The sequence below is a fragment of the Pteropus vampyrus genome, unplaced genomic scaffold (genome assembly GCF_000151845.1).
Source record: "Pteropus vampyrus isolate Shadow unplaced genomic scaffold, Pvam_2.0 Scaffold23, whole genome shotgun sequence".
NCBI classification, from domain to species: domain Eukaryota; kingdom Metazoa; phylum Chordata; class Mammalia; order Chiroptera; family Pteropodidae; genus Pteropus; species Pteropus vampyrus.
This window is the reverse complement of record NW_011888804.1, coordinates 11,810,028-11,830,629: the sequence shown is the minus strand read 5'-3', so window position 1 is coordinate 11,830,629 and position 20,602 is coordinate 11,810,028. Positions and strand designations below refer to the sequence as shown.

Here is a 20,602-nt window from a genome sequence, read left to right as displayed (position 1 = left end):
TGGAACAGATCTTCCTTCAGTGTCCTCAGAGGCAACCCGCTAACACCTTGAAATTACAGCCTCTAGAACTGTGAAATAATACACTCAGTCAGTCATCATACTTTGTTGTGGCAGCCCTAGCAGACTAATGCAAGTACTAAGTATAAAACAGCTTAGAACATGATTGAGAAAATGAGCCATATATGACAGTATATGCTTAAAAAAGAAAAACAAGTGAAAGGTGAAAGTAATAAAAACTGTAGTGTTTTAGAAGAGGGCATATGGTCCCTATGAAGCCCCCAGGTACATCTTCATAAAGCATATGGAATTTGAGTTAAGCATGTGTAAGGTAGGTAGACAAGAGCACATGAGGATATTCAGGTCAGAAGGTGGGAAAGGATTCATTTAACAATTACTTATTCATCTACCATGAGCCAGGCACTGTGCTAATGAGTCTAATGAACAGAAAGGACACACTCTTTGCCACTGGGTGCATGCAGCCTGAGAGGATGGAAGTAGAAATTAACAGAATTGTTTGGGGCACCAGCACATACACAAGCAGCATTGGCACAGAGTCAAGTTCTGTCTCTCTGGAGCACTTGTTATATATGTAGTATGTGATAAAGCATTTGATTTTGCTCTATGATTATTTCATAAAAGTGATTTGTCATTATTAGACATTTTCAGTTAGCTGGATCTCCTCCTGTACTCCGAAGATTGCACAGGAATCTAGATTCCGTGCTTCTCAAAGACAGCTATATTGCCTGTCCATTCTTATTTCTCTCATTTTAACAGGTGCTGTGCAATGCAGCCAGAGTTGATGACCCTGCATCCGGTTTTCTTGGGCTGCTCCCACCATCAACACATCTCTGACATCCAGCACTTTGCGATCGAGGCCCATCCCTGTGGGCCTGCCTCTTCCGGCACTCTGTCTGATAGTAACTTCTCTTGTTGCTCTTATAGGTGGTAACAATGCCAGAATATTTGAGGAAGAGGTTTGGTAGCTCCCGGATCCAGTTCCTCCTCGCTATTCTGTACTTATTCCTCTATATCTTCAATAGGGTCTCAGTAAGTTGTGTAAAAGCCACCCAAAAAAGATAACAAAACAAAGAAGAATCAGTAGGCAGGACTATGCTAGATTTGTCCCAGCAGATCATTCTAGGGCCCCATAAATTACTTGTTGGTCTCTGCTGTCTTACCTTGAATAGAGAAAAATAGCTTAATAATACTGTGTAAAAAATAAAAGGCAGAGGCATCTTCTCTGCCTCCCAGGATGGGGTTATATGTCCTTCTTCTGTGTTCCCAGAGAACTTTGGGCTTACCCATGTCATATCATTAGGTAATGTCACTCCCCTGCTTAAAACAATCCAGAAGTTCCCATTGCCCTGACAAAAAAAAAAACTAAACTAAACTAAACTAAACTAAACTAAACTAAAGTCCTTCTTATGACTGGTAAGGACTATCTTGTTCTAGCCCCTGCCTCTCTGTCCTTGTCCCCTCTCCTATAGTCACCATGCTGTAGCCGCACTGTCTGCTTTATTGTTTCTCAAATCCAGCAAGCTTATTCCAGCTTAAAGCCTTTGACACCTGCTCTATACTGTGTCTGGAATGTTCTTTCCCAGATTTTTCAAATATCGCCTCCTTAGAGAGGCCTTCCACGGATGTGCTGGTCAATCTCTACTCCATTACTGTTTTTATTTTCTTTGTCACCATACAATAGAAATTTATTTGTTTCCTTATTTTCTGTTTTCTCCACTTTGGTGCAAACTTTTTGAAGCTTAGAGACTAGCCTGGCTTGTTCACTGCATTGCCTTCTGTGCTGAGAACACTTTTATCACATAGGCACTCAATAAATACTTTTTGAATTATCAAATGAGTGTCACTTATTGCGTGGAAATTGCCAATTTAGTGGTCTGTCTCCCTCATTAATTGTAAGCTACTTGAAGACAGGGACTAAGTTCTGGTAACATCTGTGTCTCCTGAACCCTGCTAAATACCTACTACATGGTTGGTACTCAGTATTACTAACATTTGGTAAATAAATGGATAGATGAGTGTTGGGAGAATCTCTGCCCATTATATCCCTGACTTTGGGGACCAGAATAAAAAAGCAAGAAGTTATCCTTTTAAATGATGTGCAGATGCTTCAGAATCACTGTCAACTAAGCCAGGGATCAACAAATCAAGCCCACAGGCCAATCTTCCTGGTGGTCTGCTTTGTAAAGTCCTTAAGCTAAGAATGGTTTTTACGGTTCTAAAGGGTTGTAAAAAACAGACCATATGTGGCCTACAAAGCCTACATTTACAATCTGGCCCTCTATAGAAAAAGCTTGCCAACTCCTGATAAACTGTTCCCTTTGCCTTTTCTCAATGACAGAACTGCAGGAACAGCTCTCTCTCAGCACACTCCCCACTCAGGCTCCAAGGAGGAGGATGCTAAGTTGTATTAACTGGATCAGTTGAGTTAACCCAAGCCCTAAAGGTGCTGACCTTGGCTGAACTCGTGGGGCACAAGCCTGTTGAGTAACCCTCACCCAGTGTCCACTAGTGATGGAGTGGGTGTGCTAACCGCAAATGGCTTCTAAGACGAGTGTTTTTATGGGATTGCTGTCAATTGAGCTAAAAACGAAAGTACAGACTGCGCCTTTACACTCATTTCAGGTGGAGATCAGCACTAGTGCCATGGTCATGGGGCTGATTTTTGGATGGGATGTTTACCAGGCCACCATATTCTTGCTGATATTTATTGGCATTTATACCATCACAGGTGAGATTACTCTAACCACACAGGTATTTATATTGACTTGAAAACTCTGCCTCTTAATGGCATCCTGGTAGACATTGAAGCAGGAGTCTTTAGCTTTTGCATTTTCTCTGAGTCTGTAAATCACATTCCTGAGGCCTGGGGATGGAGAGAACAGTGAAAATAATCAAGACAGGGTATCTAAGTGAAGTCTTACCCCTAGAAATCAGATTGGGCTCGTGGGGGCTTTCCAAGGGGGCCGGCAGGATGGCAGTAATTGTGTTTGGGGTGGGACTGGGCCTGATACAGTAGGCTGCCAGGCAAAAGAGTGGGAGCACAGAAAAGGAAGGAGGGAGAGGCGGCAGCTTCAGGCTATCCTGCTCACCTCTAATAACCTGGTCTGGCCATCAGATGGGATCTTTTATGTAGGCAGTTCAGTCCTAGACAACCTCTGCCTAGGTTTTGAGAGTGAGTGCTCTCGTCCTATGTTTTGTTCAGCAGTAGCTCAGTTCATTACAGTTGAGTGGAGAGAATCAGGGCTGGGAATGGAATGCGCTCATTCAGTGGTTCTCGGAGGTGGGAATGGGGATTGGGTTTTCCTTCCCAGGAGACATTTGGTAATGTCCAGAGACATTTTTGCTTGTCACAATTGGAGAGGTCTATATTGACATCCAGCAGGTAGAGGCCAGGGATGCTACTATTGCTTCCAAACTGAGATTTTAGGAAAACTACTAGGTTTATTTTCCTTAGGAAAACTACCATATTTTCATTTATCGAAAAAATTGGATTTAAAGAGAAATTGGGACATAGAAGGGCAAGATAAGAATCCAACAAAGGATCATGAAGGATATTAAAGAGAGAAAACAGGATTTACTGAGACTAAGCATAAATAGTTATAAGACCCACTGAATTAAAGAGAAAAAAGGTGTGAATGTTGATATCTAGGAGAGAACAAGTATGTAGAATAGGATGCCAAAGCAACTTTCAGTGAAAAGAGTCAAATGTGGCTTTTTTACTTTCTCTTGCTTATTTAGGTGGTTTTGCAGCTGTGATTTATACTGATGCCTTACATGCTGGCGTTATGGTTCTAGGATCAGTCTTGCTAATGGGCTTTGGTAAGTAAATCTTGAGAAGACTGAGCACCATGGGTGGAATCTTTGAATCTGATTGCTGCCCGGGGCCATTTCAGCACCTTCATCTCACAGATGAGACAGAGGCCTTCAGGACCCAAGAGCATTATCTAAGGTCATGCTGAAAATTGGAGAGGAAACTTCTGCTCACTTGAGAAGAAAAGAGTCGAGGAATAGGAGAAATGGTAACAAACTCTAGTGCTTTGGAGCAGCAGTCAAGAGCGGTCTGCCACTCTCATCCCCACCTCTGTGCCTCTGTTTATGCTCTTCCTCTACAGTTAGAAGCCCCTCTCCTTTTTGTCCACTCAATTAAACCCATCTGTCATGGTCAATGGAAGATCCTCTCCAAAGCTGTGATTCTTTGATTATTCCATCTGCACATCTTTCTTCTCTGGGCTTGCATCACTACCACTCAACATTTTTTGATGCATACCTTGATTGTTCATTGATTGTGTCACATGAATGAAACATCCCCCAGGTCCAAAACGTCTTAAGAACCAGAGCCATCCCTCACACAGTGCAGTCTGAGGCACATAGTAGGTTATTCATTCATCTAAAAAAAATGGGAAGTAAAGGGAAATTGGGACATAAAAAGGCATAAGAATTTAACAAATTATTAAGTAACAAAAATGAAAATAATAGCTGATATGTATTATCAGGTACTATGTAAGCATTTATCTATATTGCTGCTTTAATCATTACAGTCACCATGAGGCATAACTACTGTCGTTAACCTCATTTTACACATGAGGAAACTGAGTCTCAGCTAAATAACTTGCTTGCAAGATACACCAAGAGCAGAACTCAGAGCTGGGTCTCTGTAACATCAAAGCCCAGTACATGAACTAACATATTGTAGTACCTGTAATAGCAAGTACACTTACCTTAAAATGGAAGTTTCCTTCTACTAGCTAGGAGTATGACCTTAGTGAGGTTGCTATTACCCACTGCTTCATGAGTAAGAGATTGGTCTTGGCTCAGGTATTGAAAAATTACTGAAATGATATGTGAGTACAATTGAAGCAGAATCATTCCATAGAGCATGTTATTGAACCCCATGGAATGAGAAAAGATAGAATCTAACAGAATCACACAATCCTCAGTTTTACCACTCAGTAAGCATTAGTGCACCATGAAGTATACTCAATATGATGTTGCTGGGACACAAAGTACATATCAGGCATGATCCAAAGAATTTTTAAATGAGCTGAGAAGTGATGACTATTTGAGTGACAAAACTATAAACTGTAAAATGCACTAAGCCATTGTATTTAATTGTGTGCTAGTGTTAAACATCAACATTTTTAAAACCTGCCAAGTCTACCCAAATAGTTGAAAATGACATCAAATTAAACTTTAGGGGCTGGTAAGATATGCTATATAATGTTAGCAATGATATTTCTAAATAATTATATAATCTTTACTGTTATAGACTGAGTGTCCGTGTCCCCCCAAAATTTATTAGTTGAAATCCTAACCCCCAATGTGATGGTATATAAGATGGGGGCCTTTGGGAGGCTCTGCCCTCATGAATGACATTAGTGCCCTTATAAAAGAGACCTTAGGGAGCTCCTTCACCCCTTGTATCATGTAAGGACACAATGAGAAGATGGTTCTCTGTGAACCAGGAAGTGGGCCCTCACTAGACACCCAGTTGGCCAGCACTTTGATCTTGACTTGCCAGCCTCTAGAACTGTGGGAAGAAATTCGTTCTTTATAAGTCACCCAGCCCAAACAAACTAAGATATTTCCTGAGAAGTTTAATGGGATTTTTAACTTGGGGTATTCATGTTACTTCTTTTATTAAGTAAACTATTATAAAGTAATGGAGTAATTGTTTTCTTTTAAAATATACAAGAACTTGTACATCCAAATGAGTGTTGCCCTTTAAACTTGTCACAATGGGAGCCCATGCACATAAACAATTTTTTTTATTTTTAGATAATATATACACAAGCTAAACAAAACAATAGGGTACACTGTGAAATACTTGTTGCCCTCAGTTTCTCAGTTCGAGTCCCCAGACAACTAGTATTATAAGTATTGTATATATCCTTCCAGAAATAGTCTTCATATATATAAACATTTTTTAATCTGACATATATATATATATATACATACATATATATATATATATGTAAATAGAATCAAAACAAAATTTTGTACCTGTTTTTCTATCTCTAGTACTATATCATAGGCAAACTTCTATGTCAGTGAATAGAGATCTATTACAACTTTTATGTTTTTGTATTTGTAATAAACCTTTTACTGAAAAGTGCACAACCCAAAGTAGTGTGTGACTAGATGAAATATCACAAAGTGAACACCCTCTGGTAAGCAGCACTCAGGTCAAGAAGTTATCTTTTTGTTTTTTTCCTTTCTGAATTTTATACCTTTTTTTCTTTTTCTTGTGTTATCACACTGGCCAAAACCTTTAGTATAGTGTTGAATAGAAGTAGAGACAGCAGACATTCTTGCTTCATTCCCAGTCTTGGAAAGCTTTGAATATTTCACCATTAAATAAAATATTTGCTATCAATTTCTTTGAAGATACTCTTTATCATACTATCAAAGTTCCCTTCCATTCCTAGTTTTCTAAGATCATTAATCATAGGCCTTGAATTATATCAGGTGTTTTTTTCCCATATCTACTGAGATGATTATTTTTCTCCTTTATCCTGTAAATGACACAGTGCATTACATTGACTTGATTTTGAATGTTAACACAATCTTACATTACTGGAATAAACACATTACATTACTGAAATAAGCTTTGTCAAGAAATACCCCAAATTGCTCTCCAAATTGGTTGTAGAGTAGTCCCCGCTTTCTGTGGTTTCGCTTTCTGCAGTTTCAGTTACCTGCAGTTAACTGCAGTCCAAAGATATTAAATGGAAAATTCCAGAAATAAAAAATTCATAAGTTTTAAATTGCACATCATTCTGAGTAGTGATAAAAATCTCGCTTCATCCCACCTGGGACATGAATCATTCCTTTTTCAGTGAATCACACTGTATAAGCTACCTGCCATTTAGTCATTTAGTAGCCATCTCAGTTATCAGATCAACTGTCATCATATTGTAGTGCTTGTATTCAAGTTACCTTTATTCTACTTAATAATGGCCCCAAAATACAAGAGTAGTGATACTGGCAATTTGGATATGCCAAGAGAAGCCATAAAGTGCTTCCTTTAAGTGAAAATGTACAGAACAATAAGATATTTTGAGAGAGAGAGACCACATTCACATAATTTTTATTAGAGTATATTATTATAATTATTCTAATTTATTATAGTAATTGTTACAAATCACTTACTATGCCTAATTTATAAATTAAATTTTATCATAGGTATGTACATATAGGAAAAAGCATAGTATATACAGGGTTTGGTGCTATCTGGTTTCAAGCATCCACTGAGGATGTTAAAATGTATCCCTTGTAGATAAAAGAGGACTACTGTATTAATTTATATTCTCAGCAATGTTTGAGAATCTATGTTTCCTAATCTCTCAGCTAACAATATTTTAAGACTTTTTAAAAATATGCCCAATAGGGGAAGGAAAGAAAAGTATCTTATTTTTGTTTTAATTCGAAGTTTCCAGACACTGATGAGGCTGAGCATCTATTCATATACTTAGTGGCCATGTGTATTTCCTCTCTTGTGAATTACCTGTTCACATTCTTACCATGTTTCTTTCCAGTCGTTTTCCTTGGCTATTGGTGAATAGGAGTCATTTATACACGATGCAAATCTCTTCTTTCTGTCTAAAAAAATTTTAATTTGGTTTCAGTCATATAAATTTTAAATTTTGAGGTCAAACTTATTAGCCTTTCTTTTCCTTTTTATATCTTGTTTAAGAATGTATTTCCTAACACAAGTTCATAAAGATATTCTCCTGTTTTCTTCCAATAACTTTGTAGCTTTATATTTCACCTTTTTAAAAAATGCACATGGAATTCATTTTTAGAAAGGCTATGAGGTGTCTTATTATTTATAATCATAGTCACTCAGTGTCCTTTCGTTGACCAGTCTTGACTCCAGATGATTCTGAACCTACTTCAAAAATCTAGTCTATATCAAAGAGCATGGTTTAATATGTCAAAATAAAAGTGTTTTTTAGTTAGATATGTGGAATTATGGGTGTTTTAGAGCCTTTTAGAAAATATTTTTCTTTAATGTTAAGATTTTACACCACGTAGAATATTGAGGGAGAAATGTCACAGGCTGTGAAGCAAATTTCAAATATGAAGTTTCATAAATGTTTTGCTGGCAATGCAGGAAAGCGAATATTAATTTCTGTTTTAGTCAAGATTCTTTCGATAACTTGTGATAGCACTTCAGTTCAAAACTAGTATAAGCAAATAAGTACTCTCTTGGTTAACATAGCTAAAAATTCCTGGGGTACATTGCCTCAGGCATAGCTAGATCTGGAGTTCTGCATGAACTGGGTAGACAAAAGAGCTTCAAACTGCCGTACTAGCTGAGAACCCCAAAGAAAGTAGGCAGACTTTTTTGGTTCCTTAAAAAGAAGAATGAATCCTGGGACAATTCTGATTAGCCAAGATTGAGTTTCAAGTCCATTCCATCAGTCACTGACCAGGGGACAGGGAGCATTGGCCAGGCCTGAGTTACATAGCAGATTGGAATGGTAGACAGATTGATGAGGCCCATCTAAGCCACATAGGATGGAATGCAGCTAGAAAGAAAGGTTCTGCTGCCAGCAGCGGGAGCAGGGGTTGCTGGGCACATGGCCACAATGTCCACTATACTCTTCTTTCTCTTTGAAATAAATGGTATCTTTTCTTAGGCACATACAGTCTCTACTATTTGTCAGTCCATTGCACTTTTTATGTTAGATTCAGTTAATCAAATTGGGTCTTACTTTGCAATCTTGGTTCTTTAGACATGTGTTATCATACAATTTAAGGTACTGATCAATTTTATGGTGTTTTTAAGCCTTTAAAGAAGTGGGAGGATACCAGGAGCTACTGCGTCGTTACTTAAATGCTAAGCCAAGCATAATCCGTGAAGGAAACTGGACTGCCAAGCCAGAATGCTACCTCCCTCGCCTGGATTCTTTCCATATCTTCCGAGATCCCATTACTGGAGACCTCCCCTGGCCTGGAATTGTCTTTGGCATCTCCATCATCTCCTTGTACTACTGGTGCACTGATCAGGTAATTAGACACATTGCACTTGAAGTGACTGCATTGGGTGCTGGTGGTCCTGGATGCATTCCAGACTAGATGCATCTACAGGTATCTGTGGGCTTGTATGCACTCAGTAGCCAAGTTTCCTTTCCAATCTTTATTTATTGCCTAAATAACTTTATATGAAATTCTGTTTAAAAGAAATTTCTCCCACAGCCCCATCTATAACACACCAACTGCTTTCATTTTTTCTTCCCTATCATTATCTAAAAAGCACAGTTGTTTGGATGTGAAAAATAAGTCAGTTCTCTTAACTGAGTCAATAAATTAAATGCGACCAATTACTATTTCAGTTGGATTTTTTAAGGACTCAAACTTATTCTAAAAATTACCTGGCTCTCCCTTAATGGTATATCATTAAATAAATTGTGAAATATTCATATAGTAAAAAGGCAATGTAGAAATAAAAAGGAAGTGCAGCTACCCATAGTACCGTGGATACCTCTTTAAAGCATGATGCCAGTTAAAGAAGCTAGATCCCGAAGGCTACGTTTATGTAAAGGTTAGCACAGCCGATGCTATGTTATGTTGGTTAGGTATACAAATCAAGTGGCAAAAAATTGTAAAGAAAAGCAAGGAAGAATTAAATAGTCATGAAAGTGGTCATTTCTAGAGCAAGGGAAGGGACTGAAGTAAAAAAGAGGCACACGTAGCAGCATGATTCACCATCGCCAAAAGGTGGAAACAACCCAAATATCTATCAACTAATAAATAAATAAACAAAATATATCTCCATGCATTGGAATATTATTCAGCCATAAAAAGGAATGAAGCACTGCTACATGCTACAACTTGGGTAAATCTTGAAAACATTAGCCTAAGTAAAAGAAGCCAGACACAAAATGTCACTTATTGTATGATCCTTTTAAAATATAACAGACGTCTTCCTATATTCATAAAGGAGCTCTTAAGAAAGGAAGGAAATCTCTAGAGATTTTCCAAAAACAGAATTAAAATAAAAAGAGCTAAGCTGACATTGACATGGAGAATGCCCTGACAGCATTTACCAAGCTTGGTTTTCAAAGGCTCATATTTAAATGGCCAGGTGAGAACAGGTGAGAGGTCTTGAGTTCATGAGTGGTACAGAGTGAACCCTCCATGTAGAACTTGGATTCTTTCCACTGTTGTAACCTCAGTGAAAAGGTGAACAGGGGAAAAAATCTGCCCACCAGCAAGGAGAAACAACTGAAAAAAAGAAGTGCTTCAACCTGAGTTCTAGGAGGAGGAAAACAGTGTCCTCTGAGAATTCATAATGGCAGGCTTGCCTTCCTTGTGTGTTTGGGTTTTAAATTTGCTTTGTATGATCAGGAAAACTCCATGGAAAGAAATGAACATAAACTCATTCAAAATTTGTTACTCACTGGCCTGGCATAAGTAACAGCAAGTTCTCTCTGGAGGGACGCACTCTAACTAAGGTTGTACAGGATTCCCATAAATAAATGTCTGCTCCGCCTGAGCCCCCACAGTTCTGCTGTTTCTTGCTCAAGGTTGGATGAATCAAACCACCTTGAGCAAGAAACAGCAGAACTAATACCTTCAAATTTCAGAAAATTGAAGTGTTAGATAACCAAATACAAAATAAGTGTTTAAAGAAATAACAGTAGAACTGAAAACATTAATGCAATTCTATCGAAAAAGATCAGATTTGAAAAATCAAACTCCTAGAAATGAAAAATATACTTATTGAAATGTAAAACTCAGTTACTGTTAAAACATCAGATTAAACACAGCTAAAGGAAGAAAAAATAGTAATCTGGAAGAAAAAACTGAAGAAATTATCTAGAAATCACCGTAAAAAATGGAAAATGTAAAAGAGAAAGTAACATGGAAGGTAGAATGAGGGTTACAATACATCTCATTGGCGTTCCAGAAGAAAAGGGATATTTGAGGGAAAAGAAGCAATATTTGAGGAGAAAATGCTGAGAATTTTTACAATTGTTGAAACAGCAGGGATCATCAGATTCAGGAATCAATGATTCTCAAGCAGAGATAATTCAAAAATCCACACAAAGTCACATCATAATGAAATTTCAGAACATCAAAGACAAGGAGAAGATTTTGAAAGTCTCCTGAGAGTGAAAGTTACCTGTATTTATCAAAGATGACAATTATACTGACAATAGACTTCCTAGTAGCAAAAATGTAACCTAAATGTAGAGGAGTAAAATGCTCAATGTTCTAAGTAACATGTCAAAACCAAGGGTAAAATAAAGACATTACTTTCTCTAAAGAAGATTAAAAGATGTACATATAGAAAAAGGAAGTACTGAAGAGCAAGAAGGAATAGTTAGCAAAGATGTTGACAGACACATGAGGAAATCTAAAGTACTGGCTTTTTTGATTTGAGCAAATCAGCATTGGCTACTTATTACATCATAATTATGAATATAGGAAGTAAAACAGAACAAGACTAAAATATTGGACCACAGTTTGGAGTTAAATCTGGCTATGGACTTTAAATTTTTCAGAAGAGTGGGGATATTGATTTCCTTTAGACTTGAAGTTATATCTGTGTTAAAATTCGAACAGTAATTAAAACATAGAAGTAGAATATATAACTCCCTAACTAGTGAAGAAAATCATTTCAGAAGAAATTTGAATTTAAAAAAAGACAAATTGACAGTAGGAAAATTATTGACCTTTGTCCCACCATCATTTTTAAACAATAATCCTTTTCTTGTACTAAATAACAATATATGAAAGTGCTTAGGACATTTCTAGTTGGAATAATTTAATGCCCTTTTCATCAGTTTTTCCTCAGAATAAGTCTATGCCCTTGCCTGCTTCTTCTCTTCCCTGAGAGACAATCTCTTCTGTGCACAGGGCTAAACACAGACAAGGAAATGCAGCCTGGCTACGTGCCACCCTCCGCCCCTAACTTGCTCAACAGAGGCCATGTTCACTGAGAACCAGCAACAGGATGCCAGACTTCCTGAGAAGCAATACCTGTTGCATGAGGTAGACCCACTTTGGGGTTCTTCCTCCTATTACTAAAATAATGCATTTGGAAAATAAAGAAAATATAGAGAAGAAAATGAAAATCCGGCCTGTTAATTCTACTATCCCAGGACTAACCACTATTATCATGTTGATTTATTCCTGTGATTTTTTTCCTAGGTATAGAGTCACGGTGTATATGCTATGGTTGTTGTACCCTGTGCCTTTTAGTTACCATCAATCACACTTTGAGCACTTTTGCACATTGTTTAAATGTTCTTAAAGAATGTAATTTTAGTGCATACATAATACTGTGTTGTTTTGATGCACTGGACCATGACTTTCTGTTTTTTCTTAAGTGCTTGTGCACCTGCCAGCTGTACCATTCTGTTCAGCCTGAGTGCATACTGCCTCTTACAGCAGGAGCCCCATGAAATGGGTCATGGAACATCTTTTAGGAGATTTTTGCGTTTTAAAGGTCTATACTAATTCATTTCAATTTAGATGAATGAAGTTGGTCCCAGTTCTGAACACTCATTTGTTGCTAGGGACCCACCTTTGCTTTGATTGATGTCACAGAGCTCTCCTCCTTCTTCCTGGCAGAGATGTTCCATAGCCTCTAAGAGAGAATCTCATCCTTGCCAGGGGGCAGCTTGCAAGCACTGTGCTGCAATGATTGGTGTGCAGTGCTAGCAATGAGGCCAAGGTCATGTGTACCATCCCTGTCCCCTCAGGCAGCTGTGCACTGAGCAAAACGTGCTCATTGGTCACACACATCTCTTCTAGCCCCGAATGCCCCAGAGATGCTTGGATGATTGGGGTGGACAGCTTAGCAGAAATCCACCAGAGGGCACATCCGGCTAACACAGCAGGTCATAATTGTCCTATCTGTTGTGAAGCAGCCTGGGCTTTATACACTCAGATAAAGCCATCACCCCCCTCACCCACCTGTATTTCCTTGGCAGATTTCTGTCCAGCGGTGCCTGGCAGGGAAGAACATATCTCACGTGAAGGGCGGCTGTGTCTTTTGTGGGTGCCTGAAGCTGCTGTCCATGTTCAGCATAGTGATGCCAGGAATGATCAGCCGCATCCTGTACCCAGGTAAATTCTTGATTCTGATGTGTTCACCCTGATCAGCTTCTCCTGTCTTAGAGATCTAGAGAACATTTGGGGTTGTCAGGTCTCCCATGGTATACTAGTGTCAGGGTACCCTAGATTGCTGTCTTGGGAGCAATGGGTTTGGGTTAGGGATGCAGCTGAGAAGTCTGGCAGAGACCATGGAGGTAGATGGCAAGAGAGAAGGTCAGGCAGGAAAGAGCCACTGATGCTCCCTGCAGCCGGGGCCCAGTCTCTGCCATGGCGTAAGGCACAATCCACAGGAAGGTTGAGATCCTCCCCTTCTGTCACAGGAAGCACCATACTAGGCACTGTGCTGGGGGTCTGCCAGATGCCATCGCTGCTCTCACAGCCCCAGAGGTGGGTTTGTGTAGCCTCATTGGACAGATGAGGCCTGTCGAAGGAGGAGCTTGATATGACCCCCAAAGTAGATCTGACTCTGAGGCCCACATTCTTTCCATTAAATGCTGTAGAAACATCCCTTTTCTCCTTAATGGGCTATCATAATTCTGCAGATGTATCTCATCCCTGTTTCAACCTAGTTTTACTAGCTGTACTGTTTCTCAGGGTACCAGGTTTGTTTATTCGAATATTCACCCTTTATGGAGCACATACTCTGATAGGTGCAGCCACTGAGGCAAAGCCGGCAACTTTCGTGAGTCTTCTGCTGTAGTGCTGTAACCAGGTCAGAATGTAAAACACTTCTCGTTGCTCAGTAACATGTACAGGAGACATTTATAACCCTAATTCATCCTTCAGTCTGTCCCCAAGACATACCTCTTTTTTTAATCCTAATTCCTTTCCACTTTTAACAGAAAGGACTGCTATGTTCCAACATTCCCACATTTGGTCTTTGGCTGTCAGGCAGTACCCTTAGATCTCATGGGTGGTTCCTCCTCATTAAATAGAAAATAGGCCCTTGTGCTCTCCAGGACCCCAAAATCCCCTGGGCTTCACAGCCCTGCCTCCCCAACCCCACTCCATACCATGGACCACTGTGCTCGCTAAGGAAGAAAACTGGGCAGGATTGTATGTGTTTTGGATTCTAAAAGCTGCTAAGGGAATGGGGAAAAGGAATGAGAAATAGCTCCCCCTCTAGCTTGAGTGGGCCTCAGGAACCCAAACTCCCTCTAGCCTTCTGACTAGAAGGTGAATGGAGTTCATGGAATGTACAGAGAGAGCACTTGGAATGGTGAAGGGCCCAGAACCACTTGTCTGTAGTCCTCAGAAATGGCCACACACAGATCTATTTACACATGCCAAGTGTACAAAGCCAGAAAGCCATTTATCATGAAAGCTGGGCACCTGCCCATGTTCCTGGAAGAATATGCTTTTCTATTAACCTGAATGCTTCTGGCTCTAGATTCTGGGTCTCTCTCCTGGTCAGAGCTGGGGGCCAGACACTGCTAAGGTGTGATTCTCTAAATCTGGTTTTCTGTATAGGTCTTTGTATTACTTTGGCTTTTATTTGAAAATGATGTGAACTATTAGCTCCTATTTCTTCTGAGCTGGTGTCAACCTTGTCTGGTAGCCAAATTGTCATCATCAGCACCAGGCCTCTATCCCACCAGCTCAACAACCCCCACAGAATGAGTGTTTCCTTTCCCAGTAGTTCCTGCAGAAATCCCAGATGAATCCTAGGGAACTCACTTGAATGATAGAGACCAGACCAGTCATTGTGACTAAGGAGAAGGAATTTCCAGAATGGCCAGGCCTTATTCTTTGGCCCTTCCCAAACCACACCAAGTCAGATTGAGGTCCTGTTACTCAAAGTAGGAGGAAAGGAGAATAGGCAAATGAAAACAAACATTCATAGTAGCCACCCCCTTGAGTTATTACATTCTTTTTCTAGATAATCGGTAACTGCTTCTTAAGCGAGATAGCTGTCCCCAGTAAAATAGCTTGCTTAACCCATAAACCTAGGCAGTATCCTGCCTCATTCTAGTCTATGTTGATTTATTGTTTTTGTTTTTTTTCTTACATTTTAACTATATCCTATATTTAAGCTCTTGATGAGCATATCACATTCACACCCTTTACTTCCTTTTGTCCAAAATTTCTCCCCAAATACTCTTAAAGTAACATACCTGTCAGGGCTAAAGGAGGAAGTTTATGAGTTGCTCACACGCATTAGTATGTGGATGAATAATCCGATTGTTTTCCTAACGTGTAGCTGGGATCATTAAAGGCTTTTAAGGTCAGGGTACTTGCTTTGGGTCAGACCATAAATTGGTAGAAGCATTAATTCATTTGATTCCTCAGTGCCTAACTCCTAGCTTTTGCTTCCACCCTAAGCTCCTGAAGAGTGTGTAGGATCATAAATTGGAGCAGTCACCAGTAGACCAAGAATTTAATAAATTAGGAATTTATAATTCCTATTTGCTTCCCTTTCCCTAGGCTCAAATTTTAGAGCTCTAAGGCCAATGTGTTGGTGTGACTGTATCTCTCATTGCAGAAAAAGTGGCATGTGTTACACCTTCTGAATGTGAAAAGTACTGTGGCACCAGAACTAGTTGCAGCTCCCTTGCCTACCCAATGCTGGTGATGAAGCTAATGCCCAAAGGTAAGAAATGGATCCTGCCATCAAAGGCCATAGAAACCCCATGATCTGTGTCCCCATTGGAGCCTCTGCCCTCGGGCTGTAAGTGAGGGCTTGTCCACCAGTCAGCCCATTCTTCTGAGTAGAAATGTAGGCTGTCCAGTGGGACAAGTTAGTTGTGTAGAAAGAAACTTGCTTGCCCTGAGGGAAGGAGCTGGGCCTCCTTCCTCTTCACTCCTCACACATTCACACTGGCAGTGCATGTGCTCTCAGAGGCACCATTTGTGCTTGGGATTTGCATTGTTCACTTCCCCAATTGAACTCGTGCCTTTGCTCCACACCGTGCTAGACATTGTTCTAAGCCATGAGTGCAGAGATGACAGAAACCTAGCCCTGCTCTCAAAGAGCTCACATCCAATGGGATAGGCAAGGAGGTGTGCAGTTCACCCAAAGTGAGATGGCTTTCGCTGTGAGATGACAGTGAGCCTGTGCATTCATCTCATCTGTTTCCTGAAATCCATGGAAATAGTTAAAAAATAATTTCATATTAGCTCTGGAGATCAATAGACTAGAAAAGTTGAGACTGTTCCATAAAATATGATATAGATGGAATCTAACTGAAGGAAATACTAACCATTCCACAGTTCAGGAAGGAAGTTGTTTGGCTTTTCCAGCTGAATCTGTCTTAGAGTACCCAGGGCTGCAAGTGAGAGTGGGCTGTAGGGCACCTGAAGGAAGGCAAATCCACGGAGACTAGTCTCTGCCTGGACCAAGTAGCCCACTGAATATGGTGGGAGCTTGCTAATGCAGACCCTCAGTTCAGGTTCTGTTTACCCTCAGTCTCTCCCAATGGCACACAGAAATCTCTCAACAGAGCAAAGTCCTTGCCGCAAGGTGGCCTTTCAGGTAATAATACTAGATTGTTATGTTTATAACTTACATTTATTGAGTGCTTGCTTTGTATTGGGAATTGTGTTAACCCATATACTTAAATTGTCTTAATCTTAACAAAAGCCTTATGTAGTAAGTACTTTCACACCCAGTTTACAGATGAGGGCACTGAGGCACAAGGAACAGCATCACTTGCCTACAGCCTTGATGGCATTTCACTCCAAATAAAATTTGAATGTTTTGTAGGAGAAAATTTAGTTTATAGAAAAGTTCCTTAGGAGGCCTAAGGCATCTCCTGGTGTGGACAGAGCTGAAAGTCTAGGAAATGTCCCTTCTCTTTCAGGTATACAAGGTTTGATGATGTCTGCACTATGGGCCTCTTTCATGTCTTCCCTGGCTTCTAGTTTCAACAGTGCCAGCGCTGTGTTCACAATGGACATCTATTCCCAGATACGGCCTATGGCTACTGAAATTGAACTCATGTTATCAGGAAGGTGAAGGATTCCTCTAATTGCATTAGTTACTACTGTCAGTGAAATGATGACCACAATGTTATTACGTGAAAATTTTAGGCTATAATACTGTATATAGAATCATCCTGTCTATATACAGAATGATTGTATTCTTTGCTGCCATTACAATGAAGATGTATTGCTTTTATAATCACAAAGAAAATTATTTTCACTTGGGAATAACATTAAGTAATCGCAGTGATAAAAATGAGCATAGTTTACTGTATCCCCAACATAGTCCTTGTGAGGAAATTTACATACACTGTTTCATCTCATTTAGTCCTCATGATAACTTTTAAAGATAAATTTTATTGTCTTTGGAAAAATGGGGGGAAAGTGGCTCAGAGAAGAGAATTGATCTACCTGAGGTCATACAGTAAGTAGGAGAATTTGTCCATCTCAGAGCCATGCTCTGAACCACAATGCCACAACATCATGCTGGGCGTGGATGGAGTGGGGGATTCAAACATATGCAAAACATGGTCCCTGTCTTTTTTCTATAGGGTTTCATGTTGGTTGTCCCTTGGACCACATCCAGCCTACACACATGTGATGTGGCCTACATTTTACCCATACGCTTTCTTTATCTTGCATCAAGGTGCATGTTGCTCATCTATTTTATCCATCTAACTGCTGCTTTTGAGGTTGCCTTCACACTATAGTTAGCATTTCATAGTTCAAATGCACTTTTCTGAGAAATTTTAAGAAACAGGTACCACTTTTATTTAAATTGTTATAGAACATAGAAAAAATGAAGATTTGTTATATGAATCTCAAGATATTGATGCCAAAACCTATTAAATATAGCACAGAAAAAAATTAAAACTAAAGACTAACCTCACTTTTAAATACCAATGCAAAAATTGAAAATAAAATATTAGACACAAATTCAACAATATATTAAGAGAATATTAAAATAATGATATCTCATTACCAACTGTGATTTTTTTCCCAGAAATATAAGGACGGTTTGATGTTAAGAAATGTAATATAGCTCAACATATTAATAGATCAAAAGAGAAAAATCAGTGGAAAAAAAGAAAAATCATATGTCTCTATTCACAGATGATGAAAGGTATTTGGTAAAATGGGTACCTTTCAACATGATAAAATATATCTATATTGCCTAAAAGCCTACATTATAGTTAATGAAGAAACTAGAAAGGAGCAACGCAGGAATGTCCCTCCTTACAATTCTATTTTATACTAATATATATGTAAAAAATATGTATATATAAATGTAAAATACATTTACTAAAAGTAGACCCACAGGTGAAGTTAGCAAACAAGGACTTTAAAATATCCATGATTAATATGTACAAGATAATAGAGGAAAATATGTACAAAAATAGATGAAAAGATTGAGAATTTCAGCAGAGAACAGATTTTATAAAAGGATTGAAAAGATTCCTAGAATTGAAAAATAAATATCTGAAATTAAGAATTCAGTGTGTGGGTTAAGAACTTATTGGATATAGCAGAAGATACAGTTAGTCAATTGAAAATAGAACAATTGACAATTTCAAACCTGAAATATACAGATAAAAAAGAAAGATACACCCGGAACACAGTTGGAATCACAGAAAGGAGCAAATTGGATAGAAGCACTTTTGAAAAGATAATGGCCAAGAATTTCCCAAAACTAATGGACAACTGTTCAGAGATTTGAGAATTTCAACAAATTGCAAGCAGGATAAATACAAAGGAAATCATACCTAGACTACATTATAGTGAAACTGCTGAAAATTGAAGATAAAGAGCAACCAGAGGAAAATAAATCACATTATCTTCAAAAGAGTAACAAAAAGACTGACAGCAGAATTTTCGAAAGAAGCTGTAAAAGCCAGAAGGCAATGAAATGACACCTTTGAGCGCTAGTAAAAATAAATAAATAAACAAATAAATAGATAGATAGATAGATAGATAGATAGATAGATAAGTAAGTAAATAAATAAATAAATAGATAGATAATATTTAAAAGCCTGCAAACCTAGAATTCAGTACCCATCAAAAATATTCTCCAAGAGGAAGATGAAATAAATACTTTCCAGATAAATGCAAGTTGAGAGAATTTATTACATTAGATTTTCACTGTAAGAAATACAAAAGGAAGATCCTCCGGCTGAAGGAAAACAACCCAGATAGAAGAATTGAACTTCAGAGAAGAATGAAGAGCAGAACAGGTAAATATGTAGGAAATATAAATGAATAATTGACTATTGAAAACATAAATAAGAAAAAAATGTCTATGGGATTTATAACATGGAAAGAAATATACAACAATAATAGCAGAGAAAATAAGAAAAAACTAAATGGAACTTATTATCTGATAATAGAATTATTTGGGATATAATAAAAATAAAATGTGTACCAGACTATAATATGTTGTATGCATGTAATCTCTAGACTAAGCAATGAAAGAAAAGTTCAAGAATGTTTAACAAGTTAATGGAAGGAAAATATGGAATAACTAATAAAATATTTGATTAGCTTAAAAGAACTTAAAAAGGGATAAAAAGAACATAAATGTGAGTTCAATGGAAAACAATAGGATGGCACATATAAACCCAAATATATCAGTGATTTCATGAAATGTAAGTAGGCTCAATACCTAAGTTAAAAGGTTAAGATTAGCAGACTATTTTTAAAACCAACTATGTGCTTCTTAGAAAAGACACCATTTTTTCCAGTTTCATTGTGATATAATCAACATTTTATAAGTTTAAGGTATACAGCATAATGATTTGATATATGTATATATTCTGAAATGATTAGAAGAAGTTAACACCCATCATCTTATATAGTTACATTTTTTTTCTTGACATGAGAACTTTTAAGATTTACTCTTTTAGCAACTTTCAAATATATAATACGGTATTGTTAACTAGAGTCAACATACTGTACATTACATTCCCAGGACTTATTTATCTTAAAGTTTGTACTTTTTGACCACCTTCACACATTTCTCCTACCATCTACCCCTGCCTCTGGCAACCACCAATCTGCTCTGTTTCTATGAGTTCTGTTTTTTTAGATTCCATATACAAATGAGATCATGCAGTGTTTGTCTTTGTCTGACATTTCATTTAGCGTAATGTCCTCCAGGTTCATTCATGTTGTCATAAATGGCAGGATTTTCTTCTTTTTATGACTAAATAATATGCCATTGTGTATAATACCACATTTTCTTTATTCATCTGTCATTGGACACTTAGGTTATTTCCATGTCTTGGCTATCGTGAATAATGCTGCAGTAAACATGTGGGTGCAGATAGCTCTTTAAGATAATAATTGTTTCCTTAAGATATATACCAAGAAGTGGAATTGCTGGATCATATATGGTAGTTCTAGTTTCACTTTTTTAAAGAACCTCCATAGTGGTAGCACCAAATTACAATCCCACCAAAGGTATACAAGGAAGAGGTCCCTTTTCTTCACATCCTTGCCAACAAAGGTTATCTCTGGTCTTTTCAATGACAGCCATTTTAACAGGTGTGAGATGATATATCATTGTCATTATTGTTTTGATTTGCATTTTTCTTAT

General features: G+C 38.2%; 1 protein-coding gene across 1 annotated transcript; it reads left to right on the top strand.

Moving 5' to 3' along the window:
- Nucleotides 1-319: 319 nt before the first annotated feature.
- LOC105289426 (sodium/glucose cotransporter 1-like) lies at nt 320-20,573 on the top strand (the record flags this gene model as incomplete). The annotated part of the gene is given in 9 exon segments (XM_023528164.1): nt 320-328; nt 943-1,047; nt 2,641-2,746; nt 3,757-3,837; nt 8,810-9,030; nt 12,966-13,101; nt 15,572-15,679; nt 16,890-17,040; nt 20,558-20,573. Coding segments are annotated over 9 exon segments (933 nt in total), but the record flags the coding sequence as incomplete, so codon positions are not given.
- Nucleotides 20,574-20,602: the final 29 nt, after the last annotated feature.